This window comes from Anopheles cruzii, chromosome 3, assembly GCF_943734635.1.
Source record: "Anopheles cruzii chromosome 3, idAnoCruzAS_RS32_06, whole genome shotgun sequence".
Lineage (NCBI taxonomy): Eukaryota > Metazoa > Arthropoda > Insecta > Diptera > Culicidae > Anopheles > Anopheles cruzii.
The window spans coordinates 21796095-21816337 of NC_069145.1; the positions used below are offsets into that span (position 1 = coordinate 21796095).

Here is a 20243-nt window from a genome sequence, read left to right on the forward strand (position 1 = left end):
ACAAATTGCGTAGCGCTTAACAGGAAACTCGTACTCGTAAACTAAGCACAGCCAAAAGCTCGACCGATTATGACATTTTCGTGAACCACCGGAACACCGAACCGGAAGTGCGTTGTGTCGAACTGTTATCAATGAGCAAACACACGCAACTCGCGGCTCATTTGTGAGTGTCTTTGAAGAACCCTTTTTCGGTGCCGAAGGAAGCGTCGACGACGACGACCCCAAGGCGGCCACCAGCGAGTGGCATTGGTACCCTTTTCCGGCGTATCTGCTACGGAGGAACATGTTTAACGACGTTACCCTAATGGTGTTAACGATGCGATACGATTCGATATGCTCGGCGTTTGCGTTTTTGTACCGCCGAAAATGTTATAGCCCCCGATGGCAGATGATGCAATAGGGCAATTGGCACCTATCGGGAAGTGGCGAGGATCAAGCGAGAACAGTGTGCTGCCAGATTGCAGTGTGCCGGTCGGTCGGCCGGTCTCACAAACCCCGTGACAATGGCAGGTTGTTCCTGGTTCCAGCTGGTCGGCTAACACGATCCGGTTCCGGTGTTCTAATGGGAATCGCTTAAATTACTTTACAATTTTAACCTTAAGTCACGGTCTCCCCGCGCCGATCAGCGCCACAAACAAACCTTGCACAGCGAGTGAACACACGCACGGATGAACCCGGTGCCTGGGCCAAGTTGCGGATGAATGATATGCTCCGAATGAACCCACCATCGCCGGGAGGTCAGCCAAGCCAAGCAACGCGAAGAACCCCACCACCGAAACGGTGAGATGGGGACCTCTCCACAACAGCCGGGGCAAAACGGTGGCCCGCGCGGGCCCGCGAGCGAGCGAAGCAAAACAACAGAACAGAAAATTCCTGCTCAATATCGCGGCGTTCGCTTTCAGTTTCATTTTGGCGCCCGCTCGGAGTGGAAGTGTTTTCTCGCCATCAACGCCATCGTCGGCTCGCGACTCAGGGTCCCCGGTTGCAGCTGCTCTCGCACATTCGCAGCAGCGGTGAAAGAGGACGACGATCGAATAAGAAATCGAACCGTGCACGTCGATCGCAAGCCGTGTGCCCGCGTGTGTGTTGCGACGGACTGTATCGCTGACTAGAATGATTAACTGAATCCGATCGCACGATCGAGGAAGATCAAATCTTGGCCTGTCACGCCCTGGGGGGCGTTACGAGCGTTACCTTACTGGGTCAGTGTTATTGGGCGCGTGTCAAAACAAAAAAATGACAGCTGCCCCGGCGGTCAAAGTGCTACGGCAGTAACAGAGCAAGAGAGGCCCCCACATTCCAGCCCCGAAAAGCAGCAAAAGAAGTGTTTTCCGTGTTGTCGAAGCGGACGAAACGAATCAGCAGCATTCAGCACGGCGTTCCGGCGGCATGAAGGTGCCACATGTGCCAAGGTGTGTGTGTGCGCTGTTATCGATTGCGGTGCGCGGTTTTGAGTACAGTTTGTAGGCTTTTTGTAAAGTGGTTAAGTTTAATCCATCCTGCAGCTCGTGGCAGGGGCGTTCAGAAGGAAGGGCAGTGGTCAGAACGCACAAGGGGCGCACAGCTGTCAAGCTCGGTCGGCGAAGGCTTTTGATCGGTGCCTCGAACAAATCGACCACATTCGATCACCGCGCGCGCAATCGGAATGCAATCGATATCCCAGCCGAGCCGATCGATCGAAAACACGACCAGTCAGTGGGCCGCAACCGGTGTGCGCCTTCTAAACCGCACCGCAACAGGGTCCTCCATCCGTCTCAGGTTGGAGCGGCGCACTTGACAGCACTGGGTGGGTGGATGGGTCGCGTGGGTGCCCTTAAAGGCAGCTTGCCGGTTGTGGCTGACGGCCAGCACACAACAATTGGCAATACGAGCGAGATCTGATCTACGCGGCGGCGGCGGCGGCAACCACGAGCAGCGGTTTCGGATGTGGCGCGGCCACGGGCAGTCGCGTCGGTCCCCGTGCGCATTCCTTGCATATATACATATCCGCGCCGCGCTGCACAATTCGCACCAGTCTCGTCTTGGTGGCCTTTTTTTGAAAGTTTTGTGTCGCTCCGCTCGGGAAGGAGCGCGGAATATTTGGGAAGTCGTAAAATTCACGCTGGCCCTATCACACCGGATGGCACCGGTTTAGCAGAAGCAACAGCGTGTAATCTTTTTCGTCAACGTGCTCTGCTGCTGCTGCTTTCCCAAACTCGGCACACGCTGCACTGCCGGGGACCGGTTTTCTGATGTGTCGGTACGTCTTCGTGCGTCGTCGTCTCCCCAGGGCACCGTCGCAAAAATAACATAAAGCCTCGCACGCGCCCGCGCCACGTCGCGCTAAAAGCCATTCGAGCGACTCATCGGCCAAAAACGAAATCATTAATGCACACACAGCGTTCGGGACAGAACGAGAAACGCGCACCCATACAGTGCCGCGGACCCAGCAGTGTGGGTAAATGATGGCCACCAGCGACTCCGCAGAGGGACTTTCGCGCCACAACAAAAAAGGACACCAACCACAACACAGCTTCCCTCTTCCCGAGGCAAACCTTTCAAAAACCCATTTGGACATCATCCAAATGCCCGCCCCGGGCACGGAATGTCCAGAAAAAGAACGGTTTTTTGGTGGCCCTAAAATGCCTACAAAAACAAAGGGGGGTCGCTCCCCCCGCCGTTACGGTACATTCCATTCCTTTTGGAACTGGGACCTTCGGCTCTCTCTCTCTGGTTCCCTCTGCGTCGGATCTTTGGCGCAATTTGGCCCGCAGAAACGGATTCCGAGGTAAGAATCGGTGGTGTGCGCACCACACCCGCCGATGGACACATCCTTCCGAGGATCACATGGTGAACGCCCCTTGGGCGCGTGCGCGAGCGCAATAAATACCGGTTCGAGCGCGCGAACGTCGAAGGACCAAACAAGTTGGACGCATCAAATGACGATGACGCATCGGCCGGGAGGTGTCCGTTATGATGCCGCTATTCCGGTTCCAGTGTTCACGCAATTCGCTCGCCTTTTTTCACCAAAAAACCGGACAGCCCGGCTCCTCGAACCTTCAACGGTGATGTGCCCTCCGGGCACCGGGAGTGTCAACAGTCAAAAGGGCTCCGTCGGTGTTGTAGACACCAAATCGCGCAATCGTGGACCGGAGAAAAGGTTGCGCACACGTGACACCTCGTTCCGCAACCGAGAGCGAGAGAGAGCGATCATTTGGTGGAGATTGATTTTATAATTAAGGTCACCTTTGATTGGCATCTGACCGGGAGAGGCCGTCCAGTGCCGCGGCGGGATGCCTCCGGAAACGTATGAACTCGTCGGGCGCGACCCAACGGCCACCCAAAACACACACACGCGCAGCGCTCAACCGGTATCATCGGACACACCAGAAACGCGGACCGAAAAACTGGTCGCGTTTATTTTTGGGCGGTACAAACTGCTGGCGAACCCCTGGCGGTGGGACCGGTTTGGCCGGCTGGCTGACTGGCCGGCTGGCAGCCAACCTGTCGATCCGGCTTATGCGGCGATCGATCGCGACAGATCACACGCAGAGTGCGCTACTCGCCAATCCTCAGGCTTGACCGGCCGCCGTGTCCTTCTATTCCCGAAATCTGAATATGGATCGAAACGGAGTATTGACACGAACTCCCTGCTCCAGTTGAAGCCGACCTCTTGAAGCCCTCGCGGCGGCTCACGCGGCCCGTGCGCGGTCGTAGTTGTTAATTGTTTCGTAGAAGCCAACGCCAACCAACCGGTTCCCGTGCCCGTCGTCCACGCGTTGTTTACGTGCTCACGAGAAGAACGAGTCCGAAAAGCGCCCGAGTCTACTCGGCCTCGGACCGGCAGATCATCCGGGTGCGGGATGTTTCGGTAGGTCCCAAAAAGGGGGCCAAGTGCTCAAAAGTGGCGCTCTACGGGCCCTTTTGTTGGTGGCTACTGTTGTGGTCCCTCAGACTATCAATCCGCACCGCAAAGTGGACTCTCGACTAGTGCGTCCCACATTTCATGCTCCTTCACGGCGCGCGGAACGCGAGAAAGTGCCGCACGCTGTGGATTTCTCTCCAAGGACATCGTCGGCCGAGCGCGAGATGCACGCCTGCGCCTGCGTTAAGGCTTTTGCTTTGTAACGCCCATTTTCCCAAGGTGTGAATGGTGCGCGCATATTTTGTGTACATTCTTTTCAACACCCCTCTCGCCGGGGTCTCACCCATTTCTCACCACGCAAGACGTGCGGGCGAGGTAAATACACTTGTCCTTACGTAATGTCTAGAGGCAGGCAGTGCCGCCGCGGTGCCCTGCGGATCATTACTATCGCGCACTTTGGATGTGGTGTGTGTGTGGCTTCGTCGAGACGACGACGTTCGTTGCCGTGGCTCTGGCCGAGCCGAGCCAGCCAAGAAAAGATCAATTACACGCCATGGGCCATGAGAGCGGCGCATCGCCTCAACTCTCCAACGTACCACTCCCCGATCGGAGGATTCCCCTATCAATGCTCCGCAGATGGTGTGAAAAAAGGGAAAAATGCGCCGTGCGTTCCGTCGGTATAAGACCCCGAAAATACCGCGTGTGCGCATGGTCACGCTGGTGGCCGCGGCGGTGGCTACCGATTCGTGAGAGAATTATTTTGCTGCGGAACCTCGCGGCCGGGCCCGCGACGGACACGGCTACAAAGTTCACCCAACAAGTCATATCTTGGCCTCTACCCGCAGCATCATCGAGCGTGGGGATCCGCGCGCGCGCGCGACTAAGAGTCTGGTGGAGCGCCACAATGTACCGCGGGGTTCGCGGTTGAGCAACCGGTTCGTTCGTGTGCGAATCTCCACCGGTGTGGAATTAAATATGATCATGATTATGCTGCCGTACCGTGCCGTGCGGCGCGGTCTGTCGCCAGGATCCCATGATCCTCGCGCCGAAAGGTTAATCACACACGCCGTTGATCGCACATTGAGCTTTGACCATCGCGAGTGTTGTTTACATTTTGAAGCACCTGACAGTGGGCCGTAGAACACGAGCTGAAGCAGTGGGTCCCCCACCGGTCCTACTTTCGATTTCTAGTGTCAGGTTCCGAGCCAACCAGGCGCAGGTTTGTTGCACACCTGGGACCGCAAACACTGCGTTCCCAGAGCGCGTCAGAATTGATGAAATATTTCAGTAACGACCAATCGGTTGACTTCTATCATGGGTATTTGTTCGAGGTGTCGAAATACCTATTCGCTCAACAACCACAAGAACCACCAAAAAGTGTCAGCGAGGGCAAAAGAGGGCGACGATGCCAAGGATAATGATGGCGATCTATGAAGTGATTTCAACGGATTTTTGGAATTCCAACATTATTCCACAAATTTAAAGGACACAATTTTGGGGAGATTTATACAGATGATCACCGTGATCGTGGCAAGGTCAGCAGGTTAACAAGACAAATGTGATCCCGCAATGAGCAAACGTTGCTTGGCATCAGCCTTCGTCAAGCGTCTTGGGGGACAAAAGATTAATCGCTTGCCCCGTCCGTAGCTGCCACACCATCCATCAATAGCATCCTAACCTTCGACATTGACGTTTCCCCGATAACCGAAGCCTTAGATGGGTGCGCGCACCACCTGAAATGCACCTGAAACGCTTCAACATTCAAATGCCACTCAGCGCGACGCCAAGTGACAGCGAGCGGGTCGGGCGGTTTGGAAAATACCAGAGGGTCTCTTTCGCGCGCAGAGATCCCCCATCTTTGGGCCAAATCTTGCGCAGATGACAGGCGCAGATAAAGAACTTGCAACATAGACACACTCCGGGTAAGGGGGTAGCAAACCCGGTACATTCGAAGTGTGTTCGGGCGCCTAAGACGATAAAGGTGTGCTCGAAAAGAGGAGCTTCTTCACCTTGACGGAACACGCCGGATGGATGTCTTGTTGGCCGAACTTTTCGCCATTCCAGAACAATTATTGCAAACACCTTAACAATCACAAGATGTTACCCTTCGAAATACGAGCCACACCCGCAACGTAACCACGGAGCTAAAACCCAAACCGACCGAGAATCGAGGCTGCGGTGGCATGCGTCTGTCACGCCCGTCATGTCCGTGGTTTGGACCGGTTTTTGGGGACTTTTCATTGTTGTTTATCGCGTCCACCGGAGGACCACCGGTGGTCGAGGATTGCCAAGCATTTGTCATACTTCTCCCGTGCATCGTCTCAGCGCAATCGTCAGCAAAAACTCGTTTCGGACCATCTTGTGGACAGTGTTGGTCGCGCAATGGCAGGTGGCCGCATTATTGCCATTGCCATTTTCTAGAGGGGACGCCGGAGTCGTTCTCTCTCTCTCCCTCTCGCTGGCTTTAATTGTGCACGCCATAGCCAAATGGTTGCCAAAATTTATTGGTCGGTATGTTTGCAAACTAGTTAGCATCCGGCCCGGGGGGAAGGCCCACCGAATAAACGCCACAGAAGCGCCACCTCCACCAGCGTGTTTGTCGGGGGTGTGTTTTTTGTTCGAGGTGAGAACAGAAGACGGCACTCACCGCTACCATTCCCTTGAAAGCCCTGCTCCACGCCCCATTTTATCACGCACAGCGGGCTCACGGTCAGCGATTGTCAAGTCGCCGTCAAGACATCGCTCCGTAAGAATCAGCAAATTGGGCGCTTCAGGCGTTTCCCTCTTGTAGCCTACGCCGTCATTGTCTGAGACACCTAAGTGGTTCCAATTACCGCGCTTCGACTAATATGTGCCACCCGAATTCACCATTTTATATTCCCAACTTTGTTCTAAGGTCGCCAGGGGCCATTTAAGCATAAAAGTTGCCAAGCTCCGTGGTGATCGGACATAAACAGAGTTGCTTCCGAATTCCGCTCGCCACTCGCGGACGGGTTTTTGCAGCCCTTTCTTACATCACACCTAGAGGTCGTGGGGGGGGGGGCACCGTTAAGCACCCCCATCGTCCTGACGACAAAATACGGCCACAAATGCCGTACTGCACCGTCGGCAACGTGAGAATGCAAAATATCACGCCAGACCGTGGCGGCCAGCGCGCAAAGACACAAGAATTAGTACATCCGCCACATGGTCGATCCGGAGCTGGTCGGGTTGGGTTTGGGGGCAGGTAGCACCACAGAATGTCACAGTCACAGGCGTGCTCAGAAACTAATGCGACAACCGCAAGGGCAATCGCCGATTGCGGTTCGCCATATTGATTCGGGCCGGTCGCTTTGACCATGGCCAACCGAAGAGAACAACCGGCGCGCACAGGGGCTACCGGTTGGGGTGACCAGAAAAAGGTCCAACGGCGAGCCGCCAACTTCCGGTTCCGGAGACGGGCCAACAACCGTGGTGAGCGTGGTAAACAAAAATACTCTTGTTTCTTTCCTATTTCCTTGCCCAAAACGAAACAAATTATTTTCAAAGGCACCGGGTGACACAATCGACCACGCGATGGGCCAGTGTAGTGTCCGTTTTTATAAGAGCGCACAACGCAACACTTACGCAATAAATCTGCTGTCAACACACGGTGGGGTCGGGTTGAGGCCAGCTTTTCTATCCCGATTCCCGGTTTTTTCACTGTCACACTGCTGTCACACGTCACCTGACGACAGGTGACGCCGTGCATTATTTACACACCGAAATCACAATACACAAAACAAACGACGCAAAAACAATGTCCAACAGAAGCCAAAGTGACCACCGCAGATTGCGGGTTGTGATTAAAGAAGAGAAGATTGGAACCAGATCGACCCGAAAGAAGAAACAAACAACGACGGTCAATTATTTAACCACCATGTTACCGAGCGGCTGGAGGCAGCGGTGGTGACTTAACCCTGCCGATAGCCAGCAGTTTGTAAGATAACACCACCGCTTCACCTCTGCCCGGTCCGGTCTAGGACCGTCTCCGGGGCTCGGCCACCTTTCTTTTCTCGCTTTTAATGCTTGCGTCCACAGCGAAGGTCACACCTTTCACAGGGGCGCGGGTTCGGCTGTTAATCACGATTACACACACCAACTGGCCACCAGCCAGTCGGTCGGTCGGCCGCGGCTCGCCGGCCGGAGATGTAGGTCGCGTGTCTCGGAGGACTTGTAGGCAGTCCGCTGAATCCGGAGACAGATGCATTCAATTTTAAGAACAACATAATCCCAAGATAGTCAAAAAACCCGTAGGGCAGGGGTCTTAGGGTCAAGTCATGCAGGCTTTCACCAGCCCAGACTCTGTGTCTCAATTATGCCGATCCGTTAACGTGAAATGGCAACGTGTCTGCGACCGCATACAAATACGCATACACCCATCGATCGGGACGACCGCACAATGCACCATAAAACCGTGCAACATCGTGCGCGCCCGCATGTGCCCAAGTCACCGGTAAAGAACAGGTGTCGCGCCACTGTCACTGTCCGCCTGGCGACACAAATCAACGGTAAAGGGGGCAGCGCGATCCTCGTTGTCCTACCACCACTATCAGCCCGGGAGAGCGTAACTATTTGCGGAAGCGTCGTGCCCGGCTCGACTCCTGGAGTGCTGGCCGGTTTTGTGGAATGCAAATGCATGGCCCCGAACGCCGTCTAGCGGCATCTACCCGTCTCGCTTTGTTCTCCAGGGCCACCGCACCACCGAGGAGTTGCTACATAAACCACCCACCGCGTGGGGATCTAGAGCTGGCCGTGGCTGAATAACAATAATCATGGAGAACATAACTCAAAAGTGAAACAACGCGCCAGAGTACACAGAGTACACCACACGTGTGACCTCCTCCTCGGCCCCGCGCCGCTTCGCAATACGATCGCGAACACGGCCCATTACGAAAAACATAATTCTTCGGCACGGGTGGTCTTCTGTAGGTCTATAACGGGGGGAGGGCTGGTACCGTCGTTCAGGCGTCGTTCAGCTGGTACCGTTGGCACCTTTTCTGGTCTCACACAGCGGCCACAACCGGAGTCAAACCTGCCCAGTGGTGCATGAATAATGAAACGAACGATCAATAGAACTCCAGAGCCACGGGGCGTCAAGAGTCCGGAGAGAGCCGCCAGAGTGCACCCAGACCCAGAGCGCCATATCAGACATGTATAATCAACGCAAGATTCACACGTCTGGCAGGGAAGTGTTTCGCGGCAGTCCCGGGCCCACCGGAGATCGAACCGGGGGCGGGTTACGTTGCCCAACGAGCCAGTGAAAAGGAACTGCCGCATTGTTTCCACTTCCGGCACACCGCGTCTACGCGGATGGCGGACGAGTTCGACGGGTCGCTTCCTCAATCTCTCGCGACGTGCGACCGTTCTCACCGTTACACCGACGGAGGTATGTGTTGCAGTTTCCATGCAGTCGGCAACCAAATAGTAATGAAACCAACCACCGAATCTCTGCGACGCAAAACATTCGGCAGCATCGCGACATTTGGAAATCCTCGACCGGCCGGCCGGTCGGTCGGGTTGCAGCATCAGACGAGACGCAGACCTCGCAGGTGGCCACCGTTGGCCGTTGATTAATTATCATCCACCTATAGTGCTGGCGATTAACCAACCACGTTGGCGACCGGCCGGTCCGGGCTCTCCTGCGTCTGCGTAGACCCTGGGCGGCCCTTCGACAATGGAGTGTCGACCGTCGTTAGCGCCAGACGCAACGCGCGACTCCGACCATATGATTAAGTCGACGGTTAGGTGGGACGCGACGCATAAAAATAGTCAACCCGCGGGGGGACGAGAAGTGGGCGACAGAAATACAGGCACCAGCCAGTGGCTCCCTCAGCGTCCGCGGTGTTTATGTTTGTAAAGCAAGCGGTCAATGGAAGTCACGGAGTTGGCCAGCGCGTTACACCACGCGGCCACCACCGCCATTCGCCGAACGAAACCGGACCCTTCTCTGGGGCGCGCAAGTCGGGCGCGACCACGTTCAAGGTGTACAACTAATTTTCAGTACACCACGGTGCCTGACGGAAGGTGGTTCCCAGAGCGAGCGGACCCACACACACAACCCTCGGTGGTCAGTGGGTTTCGCGACGGCACAACCACCGAGTTCTAGAATCTAGAGTCCGGTGGCTGGGATCGAATTCGCAGGCCAAGAACTTCACCGACCGAGTTCGAGAACGGACCTTACATCTTGTGGTATTCTCTTACAAACACTAAATATCGCCTCTCTCTCTCTCTCTCTCCCGTACACAGCGAACCTCGAATCTCAGCGAGCAGTTTTGATATGCTTAATGTCACCGGCAAACAGCAAGTGTGCCGTTAGAAGCGTAGTGCAACCAATCCACAGCCACATGCCACAGTCTCAACGATAGGGAAAGTGACAGCTGCAAAACAGTACCCTTAGTTCCCTGCGAGGGTCCTGCGCTTGGTGAAAGAGACTGCGTTCTGTGAAACCGTACCTCGAATCGAACCGAACCGAACCGAAAATGTATCCCCCAATCCTAGTGCTGCTGCTGGCGTTAGTGTCCATCTGCAACCAGACGTCGGCTTTGGAGCTGCAGGAGGACGTGGATGGGCGTGAAAGTTACGATTATTCTAGTCCCTACGCCGGCACCGGGTCACTGCTCGGGTACGGCAGCACCGGCGCGATGGAAGAGCCAGTAACTGGTGTCACGGTGGGCGCACCGGAACTGCAGGCTCCGGCCGTGCTGCTGGCTACCGTCTACTATCAACACCCGCCGAAGGAACTGCCGGAAGATTACGCCGCGCCAGTGGCGGTGCGCGGTAGCAGTAGTGAAGAGGAACGTGTCAACGGTGCTGGTGTCAGTTTCAACAGCTCGGAAGTGACCGGTGACGATCTGTACCTTACCACCAGCGCGGTGGAGGGTGCGGTGTTTACGGAACGGAACGACAGCGCAGAACACCAACCGGAAGAGACCCGCTTGACGCCCGCGGACCACGAGGCACGGGCCAGTGTTCCGCTCGCGTTTCTCAGCGATCGCCCAAACGACGATGCTTCGGCATCCGACGATCGTTCGCACCACCGGCCATCGCAAGAGGAACCAATGCTGGGCAGTCGGTCATTGGAACATCACCACCACTCGCACGAAGCGCCCTCCGAGGCCACCAACTTCCTGTACAGTGGCACCAGCGACGACCATCACCACCACGGGCAGGTGGCCAACGAAAGCTCGGAACAGTTGGGCAGCGACGTGTCCCGGCGGTTCGATTCGTCCGATGCGAGCGACGACGAGAACAGTGTGGAAGACGACTCGCAGGAAGAGGAAACGCTAGCGATCGCCACGACGACCGGATCCTCGTTCGGGGCGGAACTAGAGCCTCCTGTAGCCGGGGGAAGCGGCCCGCATAAGCCGTCGCCCTACCCGTCGATCGATGATAGTAAAATCTCCAAAACCGAGCTCCTGGCGAGGCTGATCGGTGACAGGAACTTGCGGATGCCGATCGCGTTCCTCGTCGACGCTTCGAACGATTCGCTTGCCTTCACGAAGCGGGTGCTCGACGTGTCGCTCGTCCCCAAGACGCCCCTGGACGCCATTCTAATGAGCTACAACGGAACCGGTAAGTGCCTCAAGAAGTGGCGTTCGGGGTCACTTGATCACGTACGCTGCCGCGAACCCCTTGGGTTCAACACGCACGTACCGCACGAATCTGGCCGTGGGTCGCGCTTTTTGGGCATGTCCCACACCACGCGGTGGACTAAAACAACAGTTCACACCTCAGCGTGGAGGAAGTTATCTTTTGGCGTGCTCATTTCATGATACGCTTCCTAAAACATGAACCGTAGTGTCTGCTAAACCTATTACGGAGCGCATAAAACGATGGTCGACATAACACCCTGGCGCATATGTGCTAATTCTTCAGAAACTTCCTCCCCGATCACCATTCAGGTGTCTCCAACTCGAATGCTTTCCGCAACACCAAGAGTCTGATGGACGCGGTTAACTCGCTGAAACCGATCTATAATCGGGGCGGTAGCGAGTACAGCGGGATTTGTCGTACCTCTCAGGAAGTCCCGTACGACAGTGCCATCTTCCTGGCCACGAGTAAGGCGACATCCGATCCACAACAGGCCCGCACGGCGGCCATCGCGTTGCTCAAAAAGCGAATTCGGGTAAGTCCTTCATCTAACGCCCCGTTGCGAACAATCGATTAATCCGCGCATCGTGTATCCGCTGCAGCTGTACATCATTTGGTTCGGCGATGAAATGGACACCAGCCAACGGTTGGACAACCAAACGGCCCTTCACGAGCTGGCCTACAAGACTGGTGGCCGCGTGATACACTTTGACATTGACCGGTACTTTGGCAACAATCCACTTTTGGTGAGTCGCGGTCGGAATTAACATCTCAAACCATCTTGTCTCACGACAATTATTTATCTCGTCTCTTCTAGACTACGCTTACGTTCGCTCGAGATCTGCACGGTAGCCAATCGATTCCCATCAGCGTCGGCGAAGACGTGAGCAGTTTGTACTTCAAAATGCGCGGCCATCTGGACAAAGCCACCCTGGAAGCTCCACACGGTGACTAAACACCCTTTCACACTCAACACAAACACACACACACACACATACAACCACAAGCTCCTCGAGGGAGACGTTCTGTTGAACGTTCTACACCTAACTTCACTCGAATCTATCATCTCTTTTGTGAAGTTTGGTGAACATTTTCATTTCACCTTCCTGGTGCAGCAATCCAAATGCCTATGAACTTTTCAAACAACCCCCTTTTTTCGAGCGTTGCGTGCAAGTGCTCTAGCAGTTGTACGCAAGATGGCACGCAATGTAGAGCGGGCAATGCGAGACGAAAAAACGTCGCAAAACATCGCACCGGCTGTCCCAAAACCATTGCAAGTGCGCACTTTAGAACCTGACCGCGGGAGGACAACATCCGGCGGCTCCCGGGGCTCGTTAGCCGACCCAAGTTTTCCCATGTTTGCAAGTACAAATATCTTATACGTTAAGTAAGCTCACTGGAAGCTAGGTTCGGTACGCCCGTTCTCGAGAAGCAGCAAAACCTAGGACAGTACATACTACACACGGAACGCCAAACTGTGTCCCACGCGCCGAAGGACAAAGTTGATCGAGCCAAAATCACACGACTGTCGTTATTGGTCTAAGCTTTCATTCAACACCATTTCTCATTTGCCTTCTTTCGGGCTGCAATCGCTAATCTCAAGTTTCATACCATCCACCAACGACTACTTTCGGAGAGGAACCGCGCGAATGACTACAAGTAAACCCACATGTCACATACGAAACAAACGAACGGAACGAAGTGCATAGCTTGTAAGACAACCCTCTCTCTTTTACGTGTTAACATTACTCGATAAGTTTTGTTGTAAATAATTGAAGAAAAGAAAGAAAAACAATTCATCTTTGTCACCCGGCTCCGGCTTCATTGGGTTTTTGTGATTTGTCTGCTCATGGAATATGTTACGTTTGTGATCGCTAATCGTATTCACCTTCACTTTTAAGACAGCTTCCTGTGTTCGTCCGTCGTTATGCGAATGCGTTCATTATTTGTGTTTCGAATTTCGTGTTGTTTTTGCCGCAATTAAAACCGAAAACATCACAGATGTTCTAACCAAAATGTTCACTTCAAAAGCTATCTCAATCCACATTTAAATTCCACTTCATCAGTTCGAACAGAACATTCCAATGCTTTACTCTCATGCAAACTGCAAAGTGTACTATGATGCTATCATCGCCGACGGCTTGCAGAGGTAAGTGAAGCCGGTCGGCGCTCCTAAATAGTCCTGCCCCCTTGGCTTGGCCCATCCGTTTCACGGTTTAACCTTGAACCTCACTATGACGCGTTTGCACGATTCAACCAACAGGTTCTGCACGTGTTTGTTTTTTACGCCCTACAAACACAACACATTTCAGCGCCTGTGGCGCCACTGGCAAACAACATTTGCGAACACTGACGTTCGCTTCATCGAGCGCGCCTTAACCTGATCACTATCAGCCGAACGGACCTTTAATCACGGAACTTTTACGGTTAATTGAAAATACAGTTCTCATTTCCATATCATCGGTGTGGATCAAAACAACAAAATGCCGCACGCGCTTTTCATCTGCTCACCATCCATACTCACCATCCATACTCACCATCCATACCACCACCATTCACCACTCACTCGCGTACACGTAAGTTCTCGCACATTCGCTCTCATCGCTGACCACACTCGCGTCCATCCACGGCATTTCGAGAAGAAAGAGAAATCGAAGAGAGCCGAACAAAACAAATTGCGCAAAATCTCGCGCGCTTAAGGAGTATTTCCTTCTTCGCCTATTCTCATTCGCTTCTCACTCACAATGCTCACCACGGGTCAAACAAATGAGCTCATCGCCGAGCTGTCAGATGGTTCGTAAATTTTCCAAAGCTTCATAGATTTTCCCAGTCAACTCACTGCGACCGTTGCCATGGGCAGCGCTACTGCCCAATCAATCTAGGAGGTTCTGAGCTTTTGCTACGTAATCGTAGAATTGCTTAAGCAACAAAATTCCAAGTACTAACTTATAACGACGAAAGTATCACTCCCCGGATTCATGTACGCTTTTCTATTTCCACCGTTTTCCATCCTTTAGCTACATGCTACATGTTACTCGTTCACCACACACACTAACTTACCTAGTGGGGCTCTCGGCGTGGTGTAACAAAGCGAAAATCAATCGCGGGTCACCTTTCGAACCGATGGAAAACTATTCACAATGGAAACTGTTTCTCGTTAAATTTTCCCTCTGTTGTCCGGGACTAATCGATTCGATAAACAAAACCCCACACACTGACCAGTCGGGGCCGAGCTGTGACGGAGAGCCGGATTCGCCAGAAGCGAGCGAACTATTCGAAACCTTCTAACGCTCTCGGCTTGCAAACATCACTGAAACGCTGTACATCCTGCTTTTGCCTTTTTGTTTTCGCCGCCTGTGACAGCACGAGCTCGAGCATAGCTCACGCCACACGACTCACGATGTTCGGTTTCTCTCGCTCGCGCTCTATTGCTTTCTCCGTTGGCGTTGTGCCAGCCACGGTTTCTCACCATTGCGCGGAGAACGCGCACGTGAAATGACGTCAGCGTTACTCACTGCGAGTGGGGAGCAGACGAAAACAAAAGCGCGCGGACGCGGACCATCTGTGCCGACGATCGGCAGAGCGATCGGGGTGTGCACACACGTGCTCACATAAAAAACTACACCCACCAAAGCTGAAGAGCGACGGCGCGAATTCGTTCGTAGAAATTGCACACTTCTTTAAGGCCACTGAACCGAAACATGGCTATGAATTTGGCTCACAGGCGTGTGTACTCGTTGGAATGGCGTCAATGCTTCGATCGACCAAACGCCTACAGCATACTGTACGAGATACGCTGCGCGCTATGCGAGTAACAGTGACCATCAAAAATGGTGGCCAACGCACTCCGATGTTGCTGCTGCCGAGGTAATACGGAAAGTGAAATTTGTTTCGCTCTTATCGTGAAGCCGCGAGTCGTTGCTTTATACTTTTGATGTTCGCCTGCAGTTCACCCCTCCTGGGAGTGCAGCAAATATGCTGACAATGAAGTAGAGAATTACGATAGGTTAATGGTTTTAACGGACAATTTCTTATTACCTAACAATTGCTTCCTGAAATTATAGGCTCACTTATCATCTCAAACATCTCTCAGCAGCAATTTGATCATTAATGTGAAATCATAAACTATCAAATGACCTCATCAATCGAGTTTTGCACTCAAACAGAGTGTAACACTAACCCACTGTCGTAAAACTAATTACTCATCCATTTTCGAAGATGATAGCGACCCACGCAATTGGAGGGCTTTTTGAAGAAGGTCTCAGTGGGAGGCGGTATCTGTTTCACAACTTCTCCGGCTTCCCTCGTTCTCGCGCGAAGCGGAAATGGGTGTGTACGCCCGCGCAGCTATAGGGAGCCAGAGAAACCGGTTCCCGTTCATCTCGCTTATCTTGACCACAGGCATTCCCGAATTGTGAAGATGTTTTTTATCTTCATCACCTACCGGAGAGTACGCTTGAGGCATAATTGCACAGGAGCATTATGCTGACGCATTCTAGTTAAAGAACAACGAATTGAAACGTCGTGCACTATGAAAAATTGAATCTTTTTGCGGTCTGTGGTCTTAAAACGTGTTGAGGCAACGTGAGAACGACAATTATAGAGGCTGCATGCTGTAGGCGTAAATTAATTATGATTTTGAATAGAATATTACATATTAATCGTAATTATTGTACCTCCCAGGTATACCGAAACAGAGTTCTTTGAGGGCACGCTCCAAGCACTATCAAACCGCACTTGGCGTAGCTTAGCAGAGGGGCCTGGCGTAAACAAATCGGTCCCATATTTAACGGCACCACCGGTTATCGTTAACCTTTGTGTCCCAAGCCGCAAGCAAACATAGTGCAGCACGACCCCTTACTATAAGGAACGAGCGAAAAGCATACATTTTAAGGAAACGTAAACAAAGTCGCAGCAGATCTGGCACGTTGCTCTCGCACCTCATCACTCACGCTCAATCCACCGCCGTTCTCACTCGCTCATCTCACGCACAAGGGGCGCAACAAACTATTGCTCACGGCACGTTGCGTTCAGCTCATCCTCACTCCGTCTCGCATTCGCGTAGCTCACTGTGCACCGATCGTAAACAAACCCAGCTGTTTTTATCCTCCGACACGACACTCCCCCTTATATCCCCCTGGCATACCATACACTCCTACGGCTTCACAGTGCTGTTCAGTTGCTGGTTTTCTCTTCTTCCCTTCCCGTTCTGCTGTAGGTTTTCTGGAAGAGTTTAATTACTCTCATTCGTACCATTTCCCATTGCTTCTTTATTGTCGGTCACTTACACACACACACATTACCTATGGAAACGCAATCCGTTTTGCTTTGTCCCTTTCGTATTTCGTCAGTGGCAAGATGTAGGCGTTTGTTTCTACCCTTTGGATTTGTGGTTCTTTGTTTTTCAATTACTCTTATCAAACTGCTCTCGCGGACTTACTGTGACCTTTTCGACACATTTAAAGTGTAACAAACGTACGTTACAGCCGTCAAACAGGATGACCTTGTGTCGGATTGCAGCAGAGGGTCTCGGAAAATGTTAAGAATAATGTTTATATTATTCATATCCCGGCAGCATCCAGGAATCGTTTTCATCGTTTACCGTCAATCGTCAATAAACAAACGTAATAATAAATTTTTTCTCTTTCTTTGACACGACACAGGTTCCATCGTTGTGCTGGATTTGTTACGCAAAGGTACGCAACATAAGTGCAAATGGCTAGAACGGGGCGGTAGTCCATCACCCGTCGGTCAACCAACGGAATCAACCGCACTCGCCCATCGGCTACCAATTTACTTGTGCCACCTGAACGTAACCCTCGGACCGGGTGTCTATCGGTTGAACATATCATCGAACGATCCCACGGGCTACAGTGTGGCCGTGAAAACACCAGAAGCCATTTGGCTCGGCATCGTTCCATACGGTACGTACGAACGGAAAATAATTACACAAAAAAGGTCTACAAACACGAATCGGGAGGCGAGCGAACTTCCTTAACCCGTACACCGAAAGAGAGCCTCCGTTTAGATGGTCCGTGATCGATGCAGCACATGGCGGTTGACGTAAAACTCACACGATCCATCATCAGGACGTCCGCGCTACGTTCTGATAAGCGCCGTACAAACAGAAAACAAAAACCCAACCCTCAGCGGTCGATCAAAGCAAAGCCAACCGATAGAATCCTTCAATTTAGTACGAATACAAAAATCTATCCTGCTGACGGAACAGAACTAAATAATTGATATTCAATAAGATGATTGAACGCACTTTCCAATGGCGCCAGTGGCACCGTAAAACCCATTCCCATGTGCATAATCTTCCGGCACAACGGCCATAGCAATTTGTGACCTCCGTGTTCCCGCCTCCGAATCCGAAGAAAACAATACTGTATAGCTCACAACACAAACCCCAAAACACATTCTACGAGACGGCCGTTACTCACGATGAAGACCAGATTTGTGGGACATTGTGTTCGCGTTTAACTAACCTTCTTTGGTGGGCCAAGTACACACTCTAAAGTTGACCCTTTCACGGCGGACGAACAACGTGCGCGAGTCACGGGGTTATCGTCAGCGCAACGGGGAACGTAACTGGAGGTCGAAAAAAAGCAATAATCGCGAACTGAACTGGCTTACGAGGATCACTGATCCACCGTGGAGAGCTGTTTGCTTCGTTCCGTTTCGCTACGCTGCCTCCAACTGACTGACGAGCGAGCGAGCGGTGGAGTAGAAAATGTTTATGTTTTTTTGTCCGACCTCTCGCAGACGACCAAGCCCCCGGTGTGTCCGGTTCGCACTGTCGGGTGAGAGTGAGAGCGTAATGTACAGCACAGTGCGTTCATCGCACGGCCCACTCGGAGACAGACGGCAGCAGCATAAGACGATCCGTAAAATGTAGGTGGCAGCGGCAAAAGGAAGACAAAGAAGCAGTTCCTTTCCAGCCCCCCCACTAACGGTTCCACCCGCAATAATTGTTGGTCACGACAAAAATGTTGCATTATGTTAACGAACGGTGGCAATGATGCATGCAAAGAGTGGTATAATTTTCATTCGCTCCATATTTATGACTATGGCCCAGCTGGTGCTGTCTCACCACATGAACTTTGATATCAGTCAGCCGTTGAGCAGATTGTCTGGCAGCTGGTCACATCCAAGACGGGTGCCCTTTGACCGGAGAAGATTACGGAATACGGAACAATTCGTGCAATGATTCATCGGACCCCAGGAACCGAGAAATGCGTCTATCTATTCGCTTGAAACACAAAACAAAGAGCGTGACTCAAATTAATCCATTACGCATTTCATCGTTTGCAGATGTCGAACCTGACCCAGCTATGGCGCACGGATGGGAGCACGAAGGAACGGAACTGCTCAGCAACAATTTAGGTGGAGAGACCCATCTTCAGCGCAGTTCCGGTGGAAGGTATGGATTTTTGATTTTTGAGTGAACCAATTCTTCGCATTTGCGCATAATAACTCACTGCCTCGTGTTTCGCTTCGTAGTTCGAAACTACCGCGATCAAGTGGTGAAGAGCACCGCTTCGCTCGGCAAACCGAGCTAACGGACGAGGACAGCGGCATCATCAGTGGGCGCGCTTCAATACAGGCGATCACGAAAGTGGATGTCGGTGTCAACTCGCAGCTGATCGGTTCTCGAGGCCAAACGTTGCAGCTGTACTTCGAGGTGACCAACTACCGCCAGACACCGATCACATATTTTTTCCGCGTTACAGACGAACTGGCATTTCTGCGCTCACTCAATCCCGGACAGTAAGTCGATTGGGACAGTACGTCGGAAGGGTTTGATGGCAAAATTTATCATTTCCTTCAATTCCTTCGGACAGAGCAACACTGAGCCCCGGTCAATCGATTAACGTGATCGTCACGCTGGTCGTAGCACCGGCGGCCGAAATCGGGAGCCGCGATAAAGTTACTTTCTCCACAACTGGCGTCGATCAGGTATCGCAGTCGGCCTGGGTGACCGTTTCGGATTCGGCAGGCCTGGCGGACACAACCCGTCCGTCGCTGTGGTACACCTACTCGAGCCGTTGCGAGTATCGCTCCACGCCGGCCACCTGTACCGGAGCGTTCTGGACGCTGGAGGTGATGGCTCGTGACTACGAAACGGGTCTGATGCGCATCTCCTCGAGTCCGGCGGGGCTACTCTACAAAACGCCCTTCACGGCCGGTACGCGAGATGAGGTGCGTGCCAGTTACACCGCTTCCTGCTGTCAACCGCGTGTTACCGTGACGGCGTACGATGTCAGCCGGAACGTTCGCAGTCTCAATCTAGATGTGACCGACATATGGCTCAACGAGGCGGGCATCGCGGCCGTAGTGCTCGGAGTATTACTCTTCATTGCCCTAGTCATTCTACTGGTCCTGCTCGTGCGATACTGCATCCGAAAGCGACGGCAATCGAAAGAGTTGCCGATTTATCGAGGCGCCGAACCGCTCAGTACGCGACGCACCAAGTGATGGGAAACCACCCCTTAGCAAACCGGCATATCTCAAGAAAGTGTTGTCCACCTTTCGTCCTCGTGTTTTGTTTTGTAAGTTTTCCTCGAGTTAGATTTCACTATTGTTATGCGTTTCCTCGCCGTAGATTAAGCAAGTTGTACGCTAGGCAGGGCTACTGCGATTAGCCCCAATAATGAGCTCGTTCTCAATATGCGCGATAAAAATAAACGTTATTTGATAAAATAACAGATACGTCCACGTCCTCAAACCTTCGCCCTTGTCTATCGGCGCACTGAAAGTAAAAGTTGAACCTTGTGCATCGGCTTGT

General features: G+C 52.7%; 2 protein-coding genes across 2 annotated transcripts in view; one reads left to right on the plus strand and one right to left on the minus strand.

Moving 5' to 3' along the window:
* Positions 1–20243, minus strand: part of LOC128274050 (proline-rich protein 36) — a 35625-nt gene that overhangs the window by 15192 nt on the left and 190 nt on the right. The gene's annotated exons all lie outside the window — the stretch shown is intronic.
* On the plus strand, positions 1183–20118 carry LOC128274051 (uncharacterized). The gene is made up of 9 exons (XM_053012136.1): positions 1183–1412; positions 10112–11437; positions 11767–11990; positions 12058–12201; positions 12273–12402; positions 17119–17379; positions 18770–18878; positions 18959–19225; positions 19300–20118. Exons 2-9 carry the CDS (start codon positions 10345–10347, stop codon positions 19931–19933), a joined length of 2862 nt encoding a protein of 953 aa, XP_052868096.1. The 5' UTR covers positions 1183–1412; positions 10112–10344; the 3' UTR covers positions 19934–20118.